The sequence below is a fragment of the Acartia tonsa genome, chromosome 10 (assembly GCF_053477335.1).
Source record: "Acartia tonsa isolate MP-2025a chromosome 10, ASM5347733v1, whole genome shotgun sequence".
In the NCBI taxonomy this organism is placed as follows: Eukaryota; Metazoa; Arthropoda; class Copepoda; order Calanoida; family Acartiidae; genus Acartia; species Acartia tonsa.
Window position 1 is genome coordinate 13982807 of NC_137269.1, and position 25619 is coordinate 14008425.

At 32.4% G+C, this 25619-nt stretch overlaps 1 protein-coding gene across 4 annotated transcripts in view; it reads right to left on the reverse strand.

Annotated features, from left to right (window-relative positions):
* The window catches only part of row (zinc finger domain-containing protein relative of woc), a 147669-nt gene that overhangs the window by 23628 nt on the left and 98422 nt on the right, over positions 1 to 25619 (reverse strand). For all 4 annotated transcript variants that reach the window (XM_080173626.1, XM_080173629.1, XM_080173628.1 and 1 more), the window contains exons 31-33: positions 1901 to 2002; positions 1511 to 1616; positions 123 to 204 (exon numbers count right to left, since the gene is read on the reverse strand). In XM_080173626.1, the coding sequence (XP_080029752.1) occupies positions 123 to 204; positions 1511 to 1616; positions 1901 to 2002 (290 nt within the window). The remainder of the gene's footprint in view (positions 1 to 122; positions 205 to 1510; positions 1617 to 1900; positions 2003 to 25619) is intronic.

Genomic DNA, 25619 nt, shown 5'->3' on the forward strand with positions numbered 1-25619 from the left:
CAAAATCCTACACACACGCACATCGTATTATTTTATATGAGGAAAAGGGCCGGGCGTTTTAATTTCATAGGTTACAAATAAATAAATATAAATGTAATTTGTTACAGAAAAACGTCTGAATTTCCTTTTCTGTATCGTAGATAGCCATATCCTCGAAATTGACTGACGCAAATGCGTACTGCGTAGATAAAGGTTTCGCTGGTCCTAAACAAAAAAAATAATTACATGCATATCATAGAAAGAATATCATTGTTGCTATTAGATTTGAATTTTATTTTTCCTGAAACTTTTTTATATGTTTCACCACAGCAGGATTAGAAGAAATTTTGGCGGGTTCCCTCAAGGTGCCATGTCGAGCATGTAAACCCCCCCTCCTAATGTTTAAATAATTTTAATAATTCTGAATAGGGATGGCAATCCGTCAAATTTTTGGACCGGATTCGGATTCTTATAAGAATCCGTCCAAAAAAAGGCGGATTCCCGCGGATTTCTGATTCTAGCAATATTCAAAAAGTGCTACATATGTCCTAAAAATCAATGTTCTAGGTGTTCTCTATAATTCCCTTCCGAGAATCGAACCAAATTTTTATAGATATTATATATAATGATGATAATCTTTGCCTTCAAAAAGGCGGAGTTGAAAGAAAAAACTAAAGACGCTAATTTTAGCCTTCCAATTAAGAATCCGAATCCGCTATTAAAAACCGGATTCCGGAATCGGATTTTAAAATTGGTTAAAAATTGGGCGGATTCCGGATTCAGATTGCCAACCCTAATTCTGAGTAACCCCGCAAGGTTGGGGACCAACAGAGGTCAAGCATAGACAAAAACTAACCCCACCTGACGTATTTTTAATTTTAATAAAAATGAAAGGGGTTTGGGCGTTTCAGTGCTCGACAGGCACTAAAGAGGAAAATAACGAAAACTATAAATTTCAACTCAGCAAGAATCTGTCAATATTATTTGTTGCCCTCTCGCATACAGGAACAAATATTCTCCTATCTATAATACAAAGTAGTATTAATATATAGCGGCTATGCTATGTGGCAGGGAAGGGGGGGGGGGGTTGGATGTAAGTCAACTACCTCCAATTTTTTTAGAAAAGGTGAAGGTCATTTTTTTCTCTAGTGGCGATATCTCTAAGGATGGTGGCGGGACCCTTCCCCAAAATAGTGATTAACCTTTCCAAGTCCTATGTGAAGCTAAATGCATTGTTAAGGAGAACCATATCGGTTCAGCGGTTATCGAGATCCATCAATACCGACAGACACGATCACAAAGATTCTGTTACTTTAATACAAAGATGATATACTCTGTATTCATATTCAATGCTCATTTAGAAGAAATTGGATTGACTACATCCATAATTTTGGTGCTTCGCTAAGATAGAAGTTGTCATCATTGTTAAGAAATAGGTCCTCGTTATAGGACAATATTTATTGTAGCAAAGCTGGTAAACAGGTTTGTCGGTCAAGCACCCTTTACCCTTTACCTAAAAAACTGGTCCTACCCCTCTTTTTGGGAGCAATTTTGAACAGACGCTCATCTGGTTTAGGCATCCTCGTGGGGGCTCCGGCATCCAACAAAAATTGGGACGTATCCACGTCAGAGAAATCCTAAATTTAAAATTAATTTAATCCATATTATTTCTGAATGATGTATTTAACAGCAGCTGTAACCAACAATTGAAAATTTTAAGAAAAAAATCCGGATTTTTTTGAGTAAGGATGGGTGGGGTTTTAGTAAATACTAAGGTTGCCCCTAAAAAAATGTTTTCTGTCAATAAACAAAAGATATACGTATATGCGTTTCAAGAGTTACATGTAATGCAGAAGCAGACAGACTGAAAGATTTGCAAGGCTTAATGGGACACACTATAGGCATGTTTAGACTAATTTACCTTATAAGACATATGATCTTTTTCTTGATGATATTTTAATACTTGTTCGTTCACAAACTCCAGGATACACTTCTTACAGCTATTCTTCTTCTTCTTAACATTCTAAAATAATAAGAATAATATAATACTAGCGGCTACGCCCCCTAGATGCCTCCAGGGGCACTTTAGTTAGGGGGGTTGGAGGGGTGTGGAACCACTTGCAATTTTAGTTTTAAAAACAAAAAGTAAAAATTTTGATGACTATTTATTTGTCTTATGGCGATTACTCTTGGGAGGGTGGTCGTACCCTTCTCCAAAGGACCTATGAGAAACTTAGCTGTGACAATTACCCAATATAACCTAACCTAAGGTAAATTAATAACAGACAAAAAACTAACACCATCTTATTTTTAAATTTATATTTCAGTATAAGGTGTTTGATTTAACTAATAAGATAAAGTGGCTATAAATCTTTTAATACAAGTGTAACTAACAGTCCAATGTCCCCTGGAAACTCCCTGGAAAAACCTGACATGTAACTGAAGTTTAAAATTACAAAAGAAGCCTTGTATAATGTAAAATCTGGTCAGATATAAAGGGAATAAAAAAAATCAAGAATTAATATCTTCAAATATTTTTACCAATACAAAGAATTATTATTATTTCTAACAAGCCCAGTATTAAATAGAACGCCATGAAAAAAATTGGGAATTAAATTAAGATTGTTTTAGCAACATGGGTGTATAACTTCCAACAAATAAAATGAGTTCTCCATTTCAAGAAGGAAGCTTTAATTGGCTCCTTAAAATGGTTTAAGGCTATTTATTTCAAATTCAATTCTTGGGATGGTTTTGGGCTGTTTTTCTGCAACTGTCCTCAACCTTTGAACACAGTCACTAGTTAGCAAAGTATAATATCTTACAAAGCAGATGTGTCAATTAAAAATTTCCATGAACTAAAAGGACATTCATTATGTTAAAATTGTGAATAACTAAAATATTTGTTTAGGTTGTTTGTTGCAAATTATTTGTGAATGAGAAGATTACCTAAATCAGAGATAATGATTAAGATCAAAGTTTATATGATGTAATTTAAATAAAATAGAATTATATTAATTTTTCTTTATTCAGAAGCTTTTATATTTGAAATTCTTTATTAAAGACATAATTTTATTTTCAGATAATTCCACCAATTTATTAGCACACCTATTATAGGAATTGTAAGCTATATATCTATCCAGTAATATAATAGTGTGTGAAGGGGTAAAAATGTACTGTTAAGTGAAATAAATTAACTTAATAAAAATATACCTCCCCTTTATTCCTTTAATTGCAAGGATAGCATACCAAAAGTAGCTTTTAATTGGGACAATCACTACTCGTTAAAGTGAAGTATTTTTAAGTAATTGGGCAATTATTTTATGGCTTGTGAATATAAGTTTTAGCCGCCACAGTGCTAATAAAAGGAACTAGTGACCATATCAGCTAAGCCAATAATCTTATGGTGGTGCTGATCCCACTATCTTACATCATTGTGATTTATACTGGATTTGAGTGACAGGGAATACCTGTAGGTGCGGCCACAGAACTCCCCCCTCCTCTATTAGAGTTGTAGGCAGGGGAAAGAGGGAGATAAGTGTAAGTGGAAGCATACCAAGTTTTGAGTCTCACTGACTAAGTAACAGGGATTACCTGTAGGTGCGGCCACAGAACTCCCCCCTCCTCTTATTAGAGTTGCAGGCAGGGGAAAGAGGGAGATAAGTGTAAGTGGAACTCCTACTTACCTAAAGATTGTGCCTTAACTTGGACTACTCACCTGATCACCAGCATATCCAACATAATATAATATACCTTTTTTATATACTTCATACCTACAATTACCTGGTCCTACTCTGGTAATAAGTATTAGTCGAGTTCTGCAAAGGACTGACCTATACTACTTCTGTTTGCAGTCTTAACTAGACTGGTTTCATTGAAGCCGTCTAGAATTTAATCTGTTCCTGGAAGATCCTACCAGTATTAGTCTAGTTCTGCAAAGAACTGACCTATACCTCTGTTTGGAGTCTAACTAGGCTGGTTTCATTGAAGCTGTCTAGATTAATCTGCTCCTTGAAAATCCTAACTGTATTAGTCGGGTTCTGCAAAGAACTGACCTATACTTCTGCTCGCTGTCTAACTAGGCTGGTTTCATTGAAGCTGTCTAGAATTAAATCTGTTCCTGAAACCCTACCTGTATTAGTCTGGTTCTGCAAAGAACTGACCTATACTTCTGCTTGCTGTTTAACTAGGCTGGTTTCATTGAAGCCGTCTAGAACCTAATCTGTTCCTGCAAATAATATTACTGGTATTAGTCGAGTTTTACAAAGAACTGACTGATACTTTCTTTCTTCACAATCTAACTAGACTGGTTTCATTGAAGCTGTTTAGAACTTAGTCTGGTCCTGCAAAGAGCTGACTAAACCCAATCAAAACATAACTTTTGAACCTTTGAGACTAAAACTACTGTTCAGAAAATAAGTAATATCATGTCTAACCAATCTTGGGGAACCTTTACACCAACATCTGATAGTGTAAAGACACCTGAATCTTCTGTGTCCGAGAAAACTGGTACTGTTCTCCGAAAGTCCACCAGACCTAGAATCCTCCCATTGAAAGCTCCTGTATCAATTGTAAGAGCTTCTCAACTACAGAAAGACATGAATGAAATGGATAAAAGCAGTCTCACTCCATTTCATAGCACCCCTGCCACCTCTCCAAGTACTGAAAGAGACAATATGACTCCTAAGATAAGACTTGCCAATTATCAAGATGACCATCAATTCACTACTACACCACTTATTGACAGTGCAGGCACCAAACTCATTTCATCCCCAAGTCCAGTACCTAAGATTACTGCTGAAAGCACACCAGTTAATCTTAATAACTACCTGGATACTGTGAATGCTCACATTGATAAGTATGGTAATGACTTGTCTGTTGATCCTGATGCTAAAAGATCAGCTAATGTCAGATACAAGGACCTTCTTGTAAAGGTAAGTAATGCTAAAAGTATTGCTATTGAAAGAAATGATCATGCTCTACTGATCAGATGTTCTGAACTCAGCTCAAAGCTTGATGATTTTAAACTCAAATGGAATATGTCATGTAATAACAACTCATTGCTAAATCAATCAGATTTCCATGGTTTTCCTACCCTACCATTATCCATTAGCCCTGCTGCAACTATTGCCCAAAACAATGATCCAGTAGTCAAGCAAAAACCATCTACTGCTAACATCTTAAGAGAGGAATTTAAAAATCAGCTAAGTGATCTTGAAAAGAAAGTTCCCCCTACTGATCTCATCAATAGTCTGACCAGCAGGATAAATGCACTAGAGCTTAAACAACAAACTCCTCTTATGGAGTTAAATGCAACTTCTTCTGATGCAGCTGAGTTGTTCACACAACTAGCTGATATTGGAACAAGAATAAATGACTTGGAACATACACTAACCAGCTATCAAATTGCAATGAATAAATATTCAGACCTTTCCTCAAGGATAAGTGTTGTTGAAAATGATGTAAAAGAAAACTTAAACCAAATCAACTCTCTTGAAGATCAACTTAAAACTACAAATTCTAAGATTGATGAGCAAACCCATCAGAGCACTTCTCAATTTAACATAATTCAAGAGTGTCTAAATAACTTATCTACCCAATTCAACTCTTTCAGTCAGCTTCAGCATGGAATGGGAAAGGAATTCTCATCATTTAGAATGACCATTAATAATGAACTTGAGAACATTCATGGAGCTGTAGAAAATCTAGCTGGAAATCCTACTTTTCAACAAACTACTGCTATTGTAGCTGAACATCAAGATAGAACAAATAGAACATCAGCAAAGCAGGTAGAATCACTCTATAATCATACTAGAAGCTGGGTAGATTGTCATAAGGACAATTTTAATAATCAAAGCCATTGTCCTCAATCTCGTCCTACTCCAACAGGACCACAAATTCCAAGAGGACCACAAACACCAAGAAATTGTGTTGATTCTGATGACAATTCAACTGCCTCCATCCAGTCATCATTCTCTGCAAACCTGGATATATATGGTAAGTCCTTAAACAGACAATCAAAGAGTTTGAAATCATTATTATCCCCTGAGCCCTCAACATCCTTAGACAAGTCTACACTGCAAGATGTATACCAAGTCAAGCTCCCAAATGTTAATTCTGAGAGAAGAGAACTACAGAAGGTGCTGAGAGATTATCTAAAGTATAATGATGCCAGTGTTGACTTATGTACTGAAGTTGAGAAAACCATTGAAAATGCAGAATCCTGGTGTAATAAGATGAGAGATCTATATCTCTCAAAAGGTCACAACAAGAAATCTCAGACTGGCAAACTGTATGACTCACTTGATAAATTCTCTTCTAAATCTGATGTTGATGTCTTTGAATTTGTCAAAAGATTTGAATGCATTACTTCTGATTTTGAAATTTCATCTGAACGAGCTGAGCTTTTTTACACCAAGTATCTTGATTCTAATATACAAGATGAGCTGATCAAACAAAGGGATGATTATGATGCTATGAAAAGAATGCTAATGGAAAGGTATGGTGATGTTCGTACCATGGTTAGAAGTGCCCTTGATCCTGTAAAAAATGATGGCCCTCCTAAGCATACAGCTGACATTAAGACAAAGCTGACCTATTTCAGAAAATTCCGAAGCTCCTTGCAAAAGATCAACAAGTTATTGTCATTTGCTGATGTTGATACAAACCAATTAGGTATGTATGTGTATGGTCATGACTTTATGAAAATTCTACTTCATCTTATTCCTGAATGGTGTGTTGATACTTACATTGATTCAATGCATGCTCTCAATCAAAGCATTGCTGGAATTTCTGGAAAGATTGCTTTTGACATCATGGTTTCATCAGTAGACTTGTTATATAAAAAATATGATGACCTTGCCAGAACTGAAATACCACATATAGCAAAGGAAAATCAGAAGTCAAATCATAAAGAGAAAGTTAAGACTGTTAAGGTGGTAAAACATGTCACTAATCCCAACCCATCATCTAGTGAAAACAGTACTCTGTCTGACCTTAGTGACACTGAATCAGATTCTGATTCAACCACCAATGTTTTTCAAGCATACAGATCTCATGATGATTCAAAGAAGGGTAAAAAAGTTGCCAAGAATACATTTCCTTGTATTCTGAAAGGTCATAAACATGCAATACATGATTGTGTTGAATTCTTCCTTCATACCCCTAAAGAAAGAGTAGAGCACAGAAAGGAATTTCAATTCAGACATTGTACCTTATGCCTACAATCATCTGAAGAATGTAAATATAAAAAGTGTATGAACAATAGAGATATTCCCAAGATACTGGTCTGCAGAGATTGCAAAGAGTTATCAAAAACAAAGCACACAGCTTGTTATTCAGTTTTCTTTTGTTTTAATGATGATCACAAGAAGCCTTCCAACAATGATATGATTAAAGCATTGGAGCAATACATACCCAACTTCAAAGGTTCACTATTAAACTCACCTATCAATGTTGCTTGCCACTTTCAGGTTTACTCTTCATCTAAACAAGGATGTAAACCTAAAACTTTGACACGTCAAAGTGATCCTAATCAAGATGCACAGCACTTCAATACTTCTACTGGAATGGAAGAGTTACCCTCTGAGCTTGATAAAGTTGCAGAAGTTCATGAAGACTCCATTGCTGTCATGCAATTACTTTGTTTGAAGGGAAAACCAGTTTTGACCTTATATGATCGAGGAGCTAACCAGCACCTGATCAATGGTTCTCTTGCTGAGGAATTGCAAATCAAAGTAAATAATCCTGAGGCAAATGCTATTGGTGTTGTTTCAGGTGGTAAGATCTGGACAGATTATGGAACATACCAAATGTACCTAGGGCCAACAGCTGAAGGTAAATATCATGAAATTATAGCCCAGGGAATCAAAGATGTTACTGGTGTTATTCCAAGATATAGTTTAGAAGATATCAACAAAGAAGCATTAAGGTACTCTCACCTCGTTCCTGGAACTTCAATGCCACCCTATGTTGGAGGAGATAGAGTGAAATTACTTATTGGATTAAAGAATAGTGAATTGGAACCTGTTTGTATCATGAATCTTCCTAGTGGAATAGGTCTCTATAAATCTGTTTTCAAAGATATCTATGGAAGCATGTATTGCTATGGTGGACCCCATAAAACTTTTACCTCAATAAACAAAAAGTTTAATGGAAATGTAAATCACATATCAGTCTATTTTGCTGAAATGATTAATCAATACAGGTATTCTCCATATCTTCAGCTTATGGCAGCAATGGAACCTGATCTGATTGATACTGGGCATGACATTGCAAACATTCAGGAAGAAGGTTTAACATATACCTCATCATCTGCAACTTTCACCTATCCTACCCCAGTAGCAATTTCTGGTTTTAAAGAACTTGGTGTGGATGTTATTCATGAGAATGATGATTCTAACGATTGCCCTGATCTTAAGGCTAAACAAGTGTATGTTGACTTATCATCTATCAAACTCAATTATCAAAGCCCAGACTAAACTAAATATAAAGAGCAAGAATTTATAACAAGGTTTTATAATTTTATAAAAAAAAAAATGAGTAAATAAACATCATATTGCTTAATCTATTTTATAGTGTTTAGCTGTGTCTATTTATACTTCCATGTGATTCTAATTGAGTAACCCCTTACACACAAATATGATTGTATTATTATGTACTTAATGAACATAAATGTAGTTATTTCATAACATGTAAATGTGAAATATTGTATTTTATCCAACTGAAACTAATGAAATTTTATTTATATATCAAACCTAGTCTAGATGAGATTATATTTTATCTGACTAAACAAATCAAAGTTAGAAGAACAAGCATAATCAAATTAAACAAATTTTTCCACAATGAATCTTTTCTTCCTGGGGGAGTGTGTCAATTAAAAATTTCCATGAACTAAAAGGACATTCATTATGTTAAAATTGTGAATAACTAAAATATTTGTTTAGGTTGTTTGTTGCAAATTATTTGTGAATGAGAAGATTACCTAAATCAGAGATAATGATTAAGATCAAAGTTTATATGATGTAATTTAAATAAAATAGAATTATATTAATTTTTCTTTATTCAGAAGCTTTTATATTTGAAATTCTTTATTAAAGACATAATTTTATTTTCAGATAATTCCACCAATTTATTAGCACACCTATTATAGGAATTGTAAGCTATATATCTATCCAGTAATATAATAGTGTGTGAAGGGGTAAAAATGTACTGTTAAGTGAAATAAATTAACTTAATAAAAATATACCTCCCCTTTATTCCTTTAATTGCAAGGATAGCATACCAAAAGTAGCTTTTAATTGGGACAATCACTACTCGTTAAAGTGAAGTATTTTTAAGTAATTGGGCAATTATTTTATGGCTTGTGAATATAAGTTTTAGCCGCCACAGCAGATAAATAATAAAGATTTTATCCTTTAGGACCAATATCAATCATTCCAGGTTTCTAATATGTATGCATTTTTGTAAGATTTAACTTGTATAATTTCTTTTCAAGCATACCAAGATTTTTTTGGGAAAATCCAACATTTTAAAATGTAATTGCAATACCAACCCCCATAAAGACAACGCCTTTCTTATAAAAAGATATATATAACAGTTAATGATACAAGTTCGTACTTGTTTTGATCATTGGTTGAAACGTCTGGAGCTACTAGTTTGGAATCAACCAAATAATGAAAGTACCCAAAGTTTTTGAGCCAACGAATATAAGATATAGAAGTTATAAAACCAGTATAATTTACAGTCCAATGTCACCTCCCACCCTGGGGTTTTTAATCACTACAACAAAAAAGGGAAAATCACCATATATTTTTTTTTCTTTACATATAGCATAGAAGAGGTAGGCTGGTATGTCATTTTATATTTATATACACATCTATAATTCATCACTCCTTCCTTTCAACACATTATTCTGTTTGAAAAGTTTTAAAATCTGGCCAACAGCACCTGGGACTTCAAACGGGGGGAGAAAAAAGGAGTATTTACGACCCCCCCCCCCCAGCAGTCAAAAAATAGATTTTACCCTCCATAAAAGATTTCAACCATAGGTCAAAGCTACACCTTCCAAACCTCCATAACAAATTTGGTGCTTCCCGCCATTATTCCAAGTTGTTACATATCAGGTATTTTTTGTCATTTTGGTAACAAAATGTTTTTTTCTTCATGTTTGAACCTTCCCCCCCCCCCACACACAATAAAATAAAAAGCTTTAACCTCCTTAAGCAGCCCTAACTTGGGTAATGATTTATGTTTATGTAATGTTTTGTAAGGAATCTATGGCCGCTAATTGTGGGGATTTTGAATATGGATGTAGATAAAAAAATATGACGAAGGTTTGGTAGCTGCAGACGTATTTTGACTGGCAATCAATCAATCAACAGCTGCGGGTTATTTGATGTATGAAAAGGAATTTTCTTGCCCCATAAAAAAAATTAATAAAGTACTGAAATAAATTCTAGTAAAATCAATTGCAATAATTCTAAACTTTGATTTCTATAAATCACAAAATAATTGCTATCAGCGATCCCTATGTTATATACATACATAAGAATTTTCTATTTCATTTCAAATCCGTGAAAGTGAAAGCGTGTGCTTAGTATTTTACAATCTTAACAAACACTCATTATATTCTGTTTTTATTCTTAATAGGAAAGCTTCACATCAGTATACAATAAATATCAAAAGCTAAACAATGTCGTATTATATTATTTTAGTACAGCTCATAATCTATTTATTTTGCTAAATTTGTCAATGAATTCTTAAAAGATAGGATAAATTATAAAAGTTAAGCGTTCTCTCTGACGCAATATTGAACATTCAGTCAAAATTTTTAAAATAGCATATTAATTTACTATCCCATGAATATCCGCTATGAATGTATTTTTACAACCTTGTATTTCATTTAAGATCTCAAAAATGGCTTGAACTGTGGCCTTGATTTGTAAATTAAAAATTTGTTAGATAAAAAGAATTTTGTATAAAAAAGATGGGCGTAATTTTTATTCATCATCTAAAATGTGAAAAACATGTTTGATAATTTTTATAATTTAGCATCCAAGGTTAGATATGGTATTTTACTATTTTTAGTAACGCAACTACTACAGAAAAAGCGTATATAATATACGTAACATCAGTCCGTTTTCTCATCAACGATCATTTAATACCAAGTATGTCCTTAAATATAAAGTAGTAAGTTTATTTTTTGTTTGTAGCTAAAGATTTCGGAAGTTACTGATCCGAATAAGTTGAATAGGTATCTTACGATGGTTTTAGGCTATTTTTCTAGCCACCGCCATCCCGTAGAGGTTAAGGGTGCAGCAGCTCGTATTCTACAAAGTCCCGGCCTACAGTAATTACCCAATCGAAACTCTACTAAATTACTTCATTACAGTTTAATGTGTTTTTTTGGTGTTTACACTTTTTGTGTTTGTTAGAACTATGCTACGTATGGAAAATGTTTGTTCTTCATCATGATAAACAAAATTAAATGTGAATAACATCGTAAAAAGTCTGACTTTTAACAACATTATGCTTTTAACTAAAATTATATTTTAATTTATGAATGTGCATTTACACTTTCAGTAGTACTTTTATTAATTCAATTTTTATTAACGAAGCTACTCTACCATTAACATGTTCTATCTGTCCGTCTGTTCGTCAGTCATTCAATCTGTAACGCTAGGGGGGAAATATGAATTTAAAACAGACAGATGAAATTTTCAGTGAATATTCCTAAGACCTGTGCGCATCTATACAAAGTTTTTAGGCCAACGAAAAGAAAAACTTTGATAAAACTTAAAACCCGTATAATTTACAACCGTATGTTTTAATCATCTCTGGGGAGAGAAGGTTAGTGGGTAGAAACTAGGGATGGGAATCCGTCGAATTTTTGGGCCGGATTCGGATTCCGGATTCTGAAGGAATCCGTCAAAAAAAGTGACGGATTCTTGCGGATTCCGGATTCTTATTTTTGGCGGATTCCGGATTCGGATTCCGGATTCTAGCAGTATTTTAAAAGGCCGTCCGTCACAGAGGGATAGCTTTTTTCATTAATTTAACACTATGTTACTTGGTTGAAGCCTTGATTTGTTTAAAGTGTTAAAGTGTTAAACATTTACATCACATTAGTAATTATTAAAATTTGTTATGTACAAAAAAATTTAAGAGGGAGTTGTAAGAAAAACTCAAGACGGTAATTTTAGCCTACCAATTTAGAATCCGGAATCCGCTATAAAAAACGGATTCCAGATCCGGATTCGGATTCCAAAATAGGCCGAAAATTGGGCGGATTCCGGATTCCATATTCGGATTCCGGATCCGGATTCCCATCACTAGTAGAAACACACCAGAGGGGGCGTTGGGTGTGTCCCACCCCCCACGAAAATAGCGCTTAAAACCACCACAGGACCAATAGGTATATACTCTGAAGAGTATAATCTGTTCGGTTCAGTGGTTACTGAGATCTTAAGCTTCAGACGGACAGACATCAAGCTACTTTATATTTTAGATATATTATATTTGTATTATAGATAGACAAGAAAAAATATTATAGACATTAAACTGACATGAAATGGTTGCTTGATAAAACTTAAACTTGCTTCTGGCTAGAGCCACAAGTTTTAAATATTACATACATCTAAATTATGATCAGAGAGTCAAGAAAAGGAATCTTTATTCTGATAAATAAAAATTATATAAGAGAGTAGTTTTTTTTGTCTGAAGCATAAGATTTTAATAACTAGTGAACCGACTTTGTCCTCTATTTTAAGGGAGCTTCACATAGGTCACATGGTGTTTAAAGATATGATAATTAATTTTGTAAATCTTAAAAACAATGTTTCTGGATGATAGGGGCGTAGCAACTAGTATAAAAAAATCTAAATTTTCCTATCCCAATATTTATCCGCTATTAATCATATTTTTTAAATCTAATTTACTGTGCTTTTAATTCTAATAGAAAATCAAAGAATACAAAATGTCCAACTCACAAAACTAGGAAATATATTGCAAGGGTTTAAGGTAATATGGCATATTTGTCAAAAAAAGTGAGTAATTTTATTGAGACATTAGTCATGTTGGGTAATTTTGCGGGGACACCACGGAAATTGATGTCAATTTATATTCATACTCACCACTTTATGAGGTGTGCAGTCGTTACCACTAACAAACTAGTTATTTAGCACTATTGGCTTTGTAAGGGGGGGGGGGGGCAATTTCTAATAGAACAAGGATTGTCCAATTGCTGCAGTAAAATCGCATCAAACCATAGTAGGACCAGCAGGGATATTCACTGAAAATAAAAGCTAAGTCTATCAAGTGGCCAGGAAGATGATATGATTCAACAAATGTACAAAGTTCTGCTTTTATTAAAAGATGGGATAATGATAATTTTTTGTCAATTTCCTGGATGAACCCATAAACTAGAACACATATGTATACACACAGTTTTAGTATACCTGATTTAAATTTCCATGCTATACATATTTTAACACAAAAATTATATGCATTGTTAAGTAGTTTCACAACCTAGTATGGCCATTGCAAAAGATGAATTTGTCAATTTAAGTTAAACTTATTCATTGCAAGGTTTAAAATCTCACTTAGTGTAAGTTAAGCATGAAATGGCTAAGCGTCCTACACACAAACAACCTTTGAACCTTTAGTTAAAAACTATGCCAAATTGTTTGCACACCATTTTATGGTCGGCTGTGCTAAAGTAGACAAGCCTTGGGCCAGTATTGGGGATAGGGACACATTTTCAAACAAGATTAATTCTTATCAACTATTTTTCTTCTACCTATAGAAAACAAAGTAATTTTCCCTTAAAAAATAAAAACTTTTTTAAAGGACTAAAAATAAATATACAGTTTTTGAAAGGAAAACCTGCATAATAAAAACTACGTGGTCACTTTTTATTGACAATTTTGGTGTTACAGTTGGAAAGTCGATTGCTTAACAAAATAATCATAATCATCCATATTTTAGAAAAATATATTTTTTAATAATGCAAGTACCTTGTTCTAGGCTGAATCTTGCTTCAGACAACAAATCACAAGGAAAATTGCCACTTATTCATACCTTGCCAGAGAATAAGAATTTAGAATGTTAAATGTCATAGATTACTTAATTTTTGTTTGTTTGTGCAAGGATTGGTTATGTTATATGTAAGTTAGGAGATTATTAATGAGGATCTTATGGGCTATCACCTACATTAAGAGGATTTACTTGTATAATCTCTAACTAGATGGCAGGTACTCTAAAACGTGTATTGAAACTGGATTTTGCTTATGATAATTCAAGAAAAAACATGGATGGATATCTATCATACAAATAATCAATTGATTGCTTAACCTTGGCCTCTTGATTATCCAGCAATAGATTTACCTATTAGATTGGGTAACAGCACTGTAAATTTGTTTTACGTACGAAATAAAGTTGAAACTTTAATAACAAGGTAATGTAATGTTACTATTTTAAATAAATATTGTAGAAATAATCATACAAGAGTAGTATGAAAAAAAAGATACTTAGATATATCATTCATTAGAGAGAATGACTAGACAAAATTGTCTGTGTACATTTCTGTACTCAAGCAAATTCTTAATAGGCATAGAAAGAAGAAAGTCCCATGAGAATGTCCAATTCATTTGCAGCAGCCTCGCAGAATAAAAAGTACCTTCAAAAATATAACCAGTACTCTTAAAATTTATGTCACTTTGACTTAAGGAAAGCGTTTGTCTACTGAATTTAGAAATCGGCCAGATAATTTTGTAAACATCCAGTATTTTAAAGTATCATAGAAATTAATAAGCCTCAGTGAAATCGTCATATTATAACTTTGAAATTCAGAGAGGCCTCTAAGGGCGTACCCGCTAATTATTTATATATATTTATGAAAATAAAAGTATTGTAATAAAACTTTTATGTAATAAACTGCAGCACAAAATATTTTAGTATAAACAAGAAAAATATCCCCAAGACACAAATGTATTTTGATAAGCATAGAGAAGAGATGTGGTACGCAAAAGAAAAACAGTAATTCTAATATAAAAGTATCAGGATGTTTGCTCTCTTTGTGTTTTTCTATTTATCTGTATTAAAGTAAAGATTTGTATATGTCTTGGGAAGTAGCAGGACTATTTTGGAAATAAAATGCCTCCATTCTCCGCCCATGGAAAAATTTACCTTAACCCAAAAAAATTGAGAGTCAATATACCCAAAATTTCTTATCACTATTTTCTTTTAAAAAGTGTAATATCATTTCAGTTTAATTTATCACGACACTTATTCCCATATTCAAATTGTGTCCCAGTTATTTTGCAATCTCACCCAACCATCTATCCATCCATCTTTTCAGTCAAATTAGAGTGTCAACTTTTATCTGGGATAAAGGTACAAGAATTTTCATGCTAAAAAAGTTTTAATATACCTACCATTATTTATATATCAATCTTACCCAATTATAATTGATATACAAATTATCAAAACAGACATTGGGGGATGAGAATGAGAATTTATCCCGCCGTACCCGACGTTAGCGTCTAAAATCCCCCTCTGAATCTCTGCAACACAAATCAGCCAATCAGTGCTTTCCCTCAAAGTGTCTGTTAAATACTGAACCCCGTGAGGATGGGGGCCAGGGAGGAGGGAAGGGTAAGTGTTTTCCCTATCTTCGACCATGCAGGGCTACATAGTTCTTAATATAACTTAACTTAACCTGACCTAAAGTTACGAAAAATTGTCCCAACTTATTTCATTTTTTTCAAAATAAATGGGGATATTTCTGTGCTTGACTACGCACTTTAAGGGAATAGATTCTATATTTAAAAACTAGCGGCAAACATGTCCGCAGGGCGGCATTTATTTCATTTTTGTCGATTTCTCTGGGTAGGGTGGTGGTACCCTCCCCCAAAATAATTATAAACATTCCCGGGACCTATGAGAAGCTACCCGGTTCAGTGGTTAGCGAGATCCTACGGTACAGACACAGACAGACAAGCATCCTGTTACTTTATTATAAGGATAGATAAACACATATTTATGTGATTCAAGCCGCTGTTGGTAAAATTTAATATTTTCTACATGGGATATTTGATATCAAATTTGAAGAGAAAGTAACAATAAAAATATTTATTACAATAATTTTCAATTATCCTTCCATTCATCCCTGAAAATTTATTTAAGATTGATCATTTACTAGTCAAGGTTTAATGTTTTTTCTCCAGACTAATAATTTATAAACATCACATAATCTTTTTGGTGGCAAAAATATTCTTTAACTTGACACGTTCTAACATCTGACCTATTTATTTAGAACAACTTAAGATGTTTTCACGAATTTTAAAAATTAAAAAATATAATTATTCATATGAGTAATCTAAGAAAATAAATTTCATATTGAGCAATGTATGACAATTACTAGATACAAAAAAAGTTTGTAGGTCAATATTTTACTGTAAAAAAACATTCTGCATACCTAATTAATGAGCTATGTATAACATATTTATAATGGTAAAATACAATAAAACCAATAATAAACTCTTATGAACAAAGAAAGATATTTTCAATAAAGTCAAGCTGAGTAAAACAATAAAATGTGCAAAAAGAAAATGTTTGGAACCACAAACTGCATTAAAGAGCCTTTTATTGGTGTTTCCAGGTGCTATAAACACTTTTTATGTCATCACAAAGATTGGCTGCACTCGATAGAGATAAAAAGATTAAGGAAAACCAAAGATATTTTTATGTTTAATTAAAAATACACGCAGATAAAATAATAACTAAAAACTACTGAAGATCATATTATTAAAATGTGTTATTTAAACTATGTCTTCATCAAAAACTTTGTTAATGTCTAAAAAAACAATAATTACAATCAAATAGTCTGTATGTCCAGTTCAATTAAATTTTCAGAGAAGTTTAGTAGCAAAGGATCATAGGCAGGCTTAAAGGTATATTGAGAAAATTTCACGCCCCCCCCCCCCCATAAAAAAAACTTTCCTTCTAATTTTTAACAAAAAATTGTTTAAGGGTAACTCAAACCAAAACCTCCTGTTTTCTAAGAGGCGCCAGTTATGTAAAATTTTACTAAAGATAACTGTATGTATATTAGGGTGGGTTCATATCGGAATTAGACAAAGCGGGGATATGCAACAGATAAAATTAACCTTAAAAACATTTCTGACCGAAAAAGAATTTTAAAAAATTGAGTTTTAGAACACGATCACTTAAAAATATAATAAATTACTTATTAGTATGCAAAGACGACATTCAAAAATTTTTTTGAATCAGAACTATGGCTTCATGGTGCTCCCTGGAAAGGCCTTGAGGAGCTGAATCAGGAACTTTTGTCCGTTTCAAAATATCTCGTTCCTAGCCTTAACAATCACTAAAAAAACAAAAATTTTTAAGGTTTATTGAGAATTGTCCAATTTGTAGAGGTTTTTTAGATTTTCTCAGGCTAGGAACGAGATTTTTTGAAACGGACAAAACTTCCTGACTCAGCTCCTCAAGGCATTTCCAGGGAGCACCATGTAGCCATAGTTCTGATTCAATAAATTTTTGACTCCCATTTACAAATAGCTATACAATTAAATGTCTGGTCGTCAGCGGTTTTAAGACTTAGGATAAATTTTAACTCATCCAGAGGTGTATTATATCTATATAAATTGAGTGCAGATCCCCGCTTTGGCCTCAGAAAAAAAATGTCCAAAATCGACCCACCCTAATGTATATTGGTAAATCATCTATGAACCTACAGTTAAATTTTTCCTAGCTACCATCTAATTACATTACTTCTATTGTTCATAAAACTATAAAACCTGATGGTTCAAACAATTATTTTCAGGAAAAATAATTGTCAACAATTGATATGCTCAAAAGGGTATTTTTATGCAAGTAGTAATAAAATACTTCAGTCAAGAATAATATTAACATAATAATTTAACAAGTAATACTTTATTTCAGCTGATCTTTATTGAAATCAAGAGGCAATTTCATAGTTCAACCGTAGCTGAGCCGCCAATCATTTTAAATTCTACGACTTCCAAGTTCTACTTGAACAATGCCAATACAATAAGGGTTTGTTACACATATTTTCTGTATGCATAATTTGAACTTGTTTTTAGCAGCAATATTTAACTGTGAACTGCACCAGATCCATATTCTTTTGTTTATGTAAGATACATTTATTTTATTATAGTAAATCCTTGTGTAAATATTTTGTGGGGCAAGTTAACTATCCAAGCTTATCTTTATAATTGGCTGGATAATACCTTGACAGGTATTTATGGATACTGGATTTAGGAAAAAAGAAAATATCTCACAATATCCAATTATTTTGTTATTTACCTCCCCCTCCCTCAATTTTCTTTTTTGTAATAAACAAGATTATATTTAATGATAACAGATGTCTTTTTCAATAAAAGTACCCAAAGTTTTTTAGCCAACTAAGAAGATATCCTAGATTTTTAAGGGGGGGGGGGGGTAAAATTTGGTGAGAATTATTTTTTTGAAAAAAATAACATTCTCAAATGATTCTAAATTGCCTAATTCGGCGAGAAATTAAAAAAAATATTTTTGCGGCGGCAAAAAAAAGGCGAAAAAAGGCGGTCTCTCCGCCGATTTTTTTTTGTAAAGTTACCAAAACTTTGGGTAATTCTTGACACGACCAAAAAAGATTTTGCCCAATTATCTCTAAAACTAAGGGAGCAGTATAGTGCCCAAAATAAAATTGCTGGTATGTCGTGTCACGAGTCACCACATTTTAACCCCTCACCCTTTGAAAGGGAAAGGGCTAATTTTTACTATAAACCTAGTGGGATTGTGATAAGTATCCACTCTATTTATACTGAGTTACTACAATAGAGATAAAGAAAATCTTGTATTATCCCTCAGGTAGCTTAGAAGACCAAAAACTATCCCCCCATAATGTAGTTTTTAAATACTACTCAACAGGTCTTTCTGAAAGGCAAATAAACTCTTAAATTCAACTAACACAAACGAAAATCAATTAAACATTTGAGTTTTTTTACATCACCGAAAATCTATCTGCTACATCTTAAATGATGCGCTAACACAACGAATCCTAAACAATCGGTCTAAAAGACTTCACTATCTCTTTTTTAATCTAACACAAAATAAGCATAAAAAAATAATTATCATTACGATTGATAATAGGGGTGGTACTCTAACAGTTAAAGGGATATTGCCTAAAAATCTCATTCAGATTAAATTTCTATGCTCTTATATCACAACACAATTTCAATGACAGTCAAATTACAAATACGCTGTGATCTTACAGATATAAAGAAACTCTAAACCCACAATAGTTGGTCTAAGGTTGACAATACTCTTACTATGGAACATAAATCCTTAGCACAATGGAAATCAGATTTAGATTATTTTCTGCTAGTTCAAAACTGTTGTAAAATGTTTACATCAATTGTATTTGTAAGTGTTTTCTCTTCTAAAAAAAAGAAACAGGATGTTTGTCAGTCTACTCATCACGTTAACCGCTTAAACCGATGTGGTTCTCCTTTACATGTGTACATAAGAGTTATTACTATTTTAGTAGAGTGATAAATCTCTCTAAAAATGCCCTTCCCCCAACTTTTATATCATAATTTTTCCATTGATAGACTAATATTTAAGGTTAGTGACTACTCCCTCCTTCACTCATATGAGCCTTTAGCGAAAACAGGATGGCATGAGATTTATAAGGGGATCAGACTATGCACGATTAATAAATGTACAACCTTATTACAACCAATTATGAAAATTGCAGATAAAATTCAATTTCAGTTTTCTAGTAGTAGAAATCGTTTGTATAATACTGTCTAAAATTATCATGAAGAAGAGTTAAATGATATTAGCGCTGTTATTGAAAATTTGCAAGTTTAGGAAGGGAGGGGACATTGGACGTAAATTTCACTGGTAACCAAAGTTTTATAACCAAGTTTATCTTATTTGCTGTTCAAAAATTTCTATAGGTTGGTTCAAAAATGTTCTAAGGATGGGGTTATTTTGTCTATCAAAAGTTTGCATATATATAAATGTATCCTCTATTGCCTTATCCCTGAGGATTCCTGCAAAATTTTGAAATTCATTCAAATAATTTCTTTTCTCGTATTCATTCGAATCCGGTGGATAGGAACCGGTTCTCATCCAACTATGTCTAGCATCGTATAATAAACCGCTTTCTACGAATATAAAAATGTACAATCATAAGATTAAAACCAGTTTTTTTAGCCCCTGCCTTCGGCACCTAGGGGCTAAAAAAACTGGTTTTAATCTTATAATTGTACATTCTATATCCGCGGAAAGCCGTTTATAATACGATGTAAGAAATAACTATTCTCGAGTTTGAAAAGTTTTAAAGTTTATTGATTTAATTATATGAGCTCTACTGCAATTGTAGATAAAACCTTGAAAAAGCCACTGAGTTGAATTAAAAAGTTAAACAACACTCTTTCCTTCCTTTTAGGAGGGACGCATCTCAATAATTCATTTACTTCCTCAGGACGATAAATAGTTGACGAACAAAAATACCTACACATTTCAAAAACTATTTTAATATCATTTTTTTTTAAATTCGTATAAAACAAAATCTATAAACAAGGATGACAACCTTTAAGTAGCGAAGCTCTGGTATGTAAAAATAAGAACATTAAAGCAAATGAACGGACATAGGGAATTTTATACCTGATACTCAAAGTAAGGGAAAATTAACAAACCTTTTAGACGTCTATATTCAATTGCAGCGGAGAAAATGAAGTTTCTCCCTAAACGTAGCTGACTGTCGGTCCGTTGGAAATTTGAAATATAGTCCTTTGTGTAACTTCGATACAAAAAAATCCAATATTTTTCAAATATTATTAGACAGGGCAATAAATGGCCCTTTCAAAAGTTTGCGGATTGTATTTGAAATATTTTTTAGCAAAGTTGTAAGTTATGACAAATTCATTTAAAATGTTTGTACTTCTGCTTTCAGTAAGAAATGAAGAAAATAATGATGATAACATCCATAATAAGCGAAGCTAAAAAACAATGCATTATGAATAAGCGGACAGTTTTAAATAAAATAAACATGAATATGCAACAACAATATTTCGTTTTTATGAAGTATGAACAACAGACATCCGTAGAAATGGTTAGAAAATACTATAACCCCATATAGCATTACGGACGGACTGATGGACGGACGACCGGGATGATTTATTGAGTAACTTTGATACAAAAATGTTAGAAAAAGAAAACTAATTGAATTAAATTGAAAACGTATTGGGTTTCAATTCATGCATTGTTGTGTAGTAGAATAAGTACTTTTTTTTAGTGTTTTAGTATGTAAAAACAACACTCATATTTGAAAATTTATCCATTTTCCAAATTTTATAATCCTAGAACTGTAAATATAATTTGTAACCAAGAACTTTACCAGAAATATATCATTGAGATGACAATATCAGATTTGACATATATTACTTTGAAGCCGGCTGTGAAAAAAAGTGGCTTCGAAAATGAAAGAATATATGCTATTAAGTAAAATTTCTTAGCATTTATATAGTAAAACTCCATATATAAATTTAAAGCCGGCTGCAAGATTTTTGGAACTTTTGGTGATTTTTTCACATATATATTTCAATAAATTCCTTTGATTAATTACCATTCTCAGATTTCGAGGAAAATAATTTTTTTTTTAAATAAGGGAAAATCAATAAAAATAAATTTTTCAAATTATTAAGTTAAAAAATCACTAAACTTGTCATGATCGCTTCTAGTTTGGTAGTTTACCTAAAATGACTTTTTAAACCATAAAACCTAACTTTCTTGTTTATTGACCAATTTCAACCAATATTTTTTATTTCACCTGGAAATTCATTGGAGATTCCAAATCTGATATCGTATTTTACCTAAAATGACTATTTGAACCATTAAATCCAACTTTCTTGTTTATTGACCAATTTCAACCATTTTTTTCCCTTTCACCAGGAAATTCATTGGAGATTACAAATCTAATATCGTAGTTTACCCAAAATGACTATTTGAACCATTAAATCCAACTTTCTGGTTTATTAGCCAATTTCAACAATTTTTTTTCCTTACACATGGAAATTCATTGGAGATTACAAATCTGATATCGTAGTTTACCCAAAATGACTATTTGAACCATTAAATCCAACTTTCTTGTTTATTAGCCAATTTCAACAAAAAAATTTTCCTTTCACATGGAAATTCATTAGAGATTACAAATCTGATATCGTAGTTTACCTAAAATGACTCCCTGAACCACTAAACCCTACTTCTTTGTTTATGGACTGATTTCAACCATTTTTTTTCTTTTACCTGGAAATACATTGGAGATTACAAATCTGATATCGTGGTTTACCTAGATTGACTCTCTGAACCACTAAACTCAACTTCCTTGTTTATGGACTGATTTCAACAAATAAAAATTTCTTTCACCAAGAAAATCATTGACGATTCTAATTCTGATATCATAGTTTACTTAAAATGATTTTCGAAACCACTTAACACAATTTCCTTTTTTTATGGACTAATTTCAAGGATAGGTTAGGTTAGGTAAAAATAAGATTTACCACGCAGTGTTAGGAAAGAGGTTTGGTCAGTGCCCTGTAGAGTTAACCCCTCCATGTAGGGGCTATAAATAAGAAAAATTACCATTTTAGACAAAGAATGTTGTCATCCTTGTTTAAAAATAACTGACCCTTCCCTTCTTTCTTTTGTTAAATTAGGACAGTCATGCCAATAAAAGCAAAGCTCAAAAAATCAGGTTGCCTAACAAACAACATTTTTGTATTTTTAGCAGGAAAGCTACTGTATAAATCCAAAACTCAATCTCCAACGTGATTTTTTCTCGGCTCCTATTCCAAAAAACAAGGACAATGGCAGACCAAACGAACATTAACACTTGTAGAGGCCAGAACTGAATATTCAGATCATAAATGTATAAAAGTCAATGCATAATTGCAAGTATTTTTTTTTAAAACTACTTAAATACAGGAAAATGTTTAAGTAATTAAGTAATAATTAAACTAAAAGTCAAGCATTTTGTTGCTCTTAAAACCCGCCTTAAAAAGAAGAAGAATGTAAATATGTTTAATAAAGAATTTGTTCAATGCTTTGATTAATTGCTTAACAGTTACTTGGGATGTAGGTTGTAAAAAGATGTCACTTAATTCCCAAGAGGGTAACTTTTAAAAGATTTTTTCTCAAAAGATATCCATGGATATAGAGAAGAGTAAATGGACAAGGAATAATTGCATAATATTTAGTAACTTGAATATATTTACATTGTTCATAATATAACCTAATTGGCATCTCATTTAACTCTTAACTGACGGGTCCCTTGTCCCACCTTAATCGGTCATTGGGGGGGGGGGGGGGGGGGTTGAATGCCCCCCCCCCCTATTATCTCAGTTCATTTCAGACCCACAGTATGTCAAAGTCAAATTTTGCTTCCTTCACCCTTTTATTTAACAACCTTTGTTTTAAATATTATAATTACTTTATTTACATACCTATAAATCTCCCCTTTTCTCTTTTTATTGCTTATCATTTTTTTCCTGAAAAATAAACCCTTTCCACTAAAAATCCTCAGAAAAAATCTGTTAAAAAATACAAATTACAATTTTCTTGGGGCAAATACAAATATGTAGTAGCAAAGCTTACTGTTGACTTTTTTCATTGATATAAACAGAATAAAAATCTAATGTTAATGGGCAGGCAGTTTTTAAAAGCGAAGCTTTTCTATAATTAGGGTCGGTCCGTCCGTCCGTCTTTTTTCGTTAAGTTAGGCATGTTAGAATTGTCCTATCGATTTCAAACTTTGTATGGTGAATAGAATTATGAGGGAAGAAGACTAATGTATAGTAAAGAAATTGATCATAATGATAAAGGAACTATTAGATGGTTTCTTTATTAAGAAATTGTAACAGTTAAAACCTCATTAGAATCAGCTAAAATCTTTCTGTTAAAAAAGAATAAAAAAACAGGTAAGGTAGAATCTTAAACGGTTTTAAAAATCATTTATTTTTTAAAAAGTTTTAATCGCCGCGTGCATGTTTATTCAGAACCAAAACTAGTTTAACAGATTTTTTTACTAATTAAAGAATTTTATAAACATTACAAATAATAATGCACATAACAATTTAATTTTTTTTACTCTGCATTTGAGAAAATTATTTTAGATTCCAACATTATCTTTTAAAAAAATGTAATCAAATATTTGTTAATTAAGAACTGATTACTTAAGTGTATGCAAACCAGATTCTTTAATTAAAAGAAGATATTTAAAGAAAATTAAATAGGTTTGTGCATGGTATGTCTTTTAAGATCTCGTCAACATATAGAACTAGCCTACAGCTCACGTTGTTCGCTGGTCTGTAATGCTCTTGAGAATATTAAATATCCGTACTGGAAAGGTAGAAGGCTAATGCAATTATTGCCGCCTTAGGGTCCGAGTTATTGGGAAAAATTATTATATTATAAATTATAGAGTAGCTTCTCTACTAAAAAATATTTTAGCAGAAAATCTTACTTGAACTTTGTATGTCTGTCTGGTACAAAATCAGAATTATGATTTACTTAAAATTAAAAATAAAAAGCAAATTTGTCTGTGAGGATTTCGCTGACTAAAAAGCATCATATATATTTAATTAACTTTGTCAGTCAGTCCGTCCATTATGCTAAAGTTTTAGTAATTAGATTTTATGGTATTTTATGTTTTAAGTTTACTGTATATATTTCTATTGACATCTAATGTTTTAACCATATTGTCCGTATATTTTATTAGATTTTTTATGAACTTCACAAAGTTTATGAATGTTATCATATGTTTCTTGGTACTCTAATTGAAATGTCTGTCTGTCTGTCTGAAAGAAACCGTAAAGAAGTAAACGTGAATTTCTCTTCAGTTATAAAAGATCAATGGCTGGAATTAAAAACATCCCCATACTGATGAACTTACTTTGTCCGTCCGTCTGTTGGAATGCTTTGATATGCATCTACTATCAAAGATATTGTATAAATTCTATTGTAAAGATTTCCATGTTTATTAGCTTTACTAAGGACTTATGAATGATGTCATCCTTGTTTAGCTTTAAAATTTCTAAGAAATTCTATATGTTCTATAATTAATATCTTATCAAGAGTAAGGGCACATCAAGGGTAAACCTTGGTGGGTTAGGGCCCCCTGCAGGAGTTAGGCTTATGCAAAAAAAAACTATCCCTTCTAATTTACAATTTATTTCTAAAATATGGAAGTGTATTTTCAATGCTCGATATGCACTCGATATGGGAAAGTACCCTAATTCTCACTTTGGCTGACCTTGCTATTTTATTAAATATAATATTTTTTACGTGAAGCCCCTCTTTAATTAGAAATGTCGGTCTGAGGGTAAAACATAATTCACCATCTGCTATTAAAGATAGACGGTTTTAATTTTTGAGAATATACCCTATACCTTTAAGCATCCAATATGTGATTTACTTATTCCATCAGCCTGTCGGAAATACCCTGCTAGGCATTTAATTTAATATGTAAAAATTTTATGTATTAAATTCTAAATTAGATAGACGATCCCGACGGATTTTTTCTAGAGAAGATTTTCCTGATGAATATC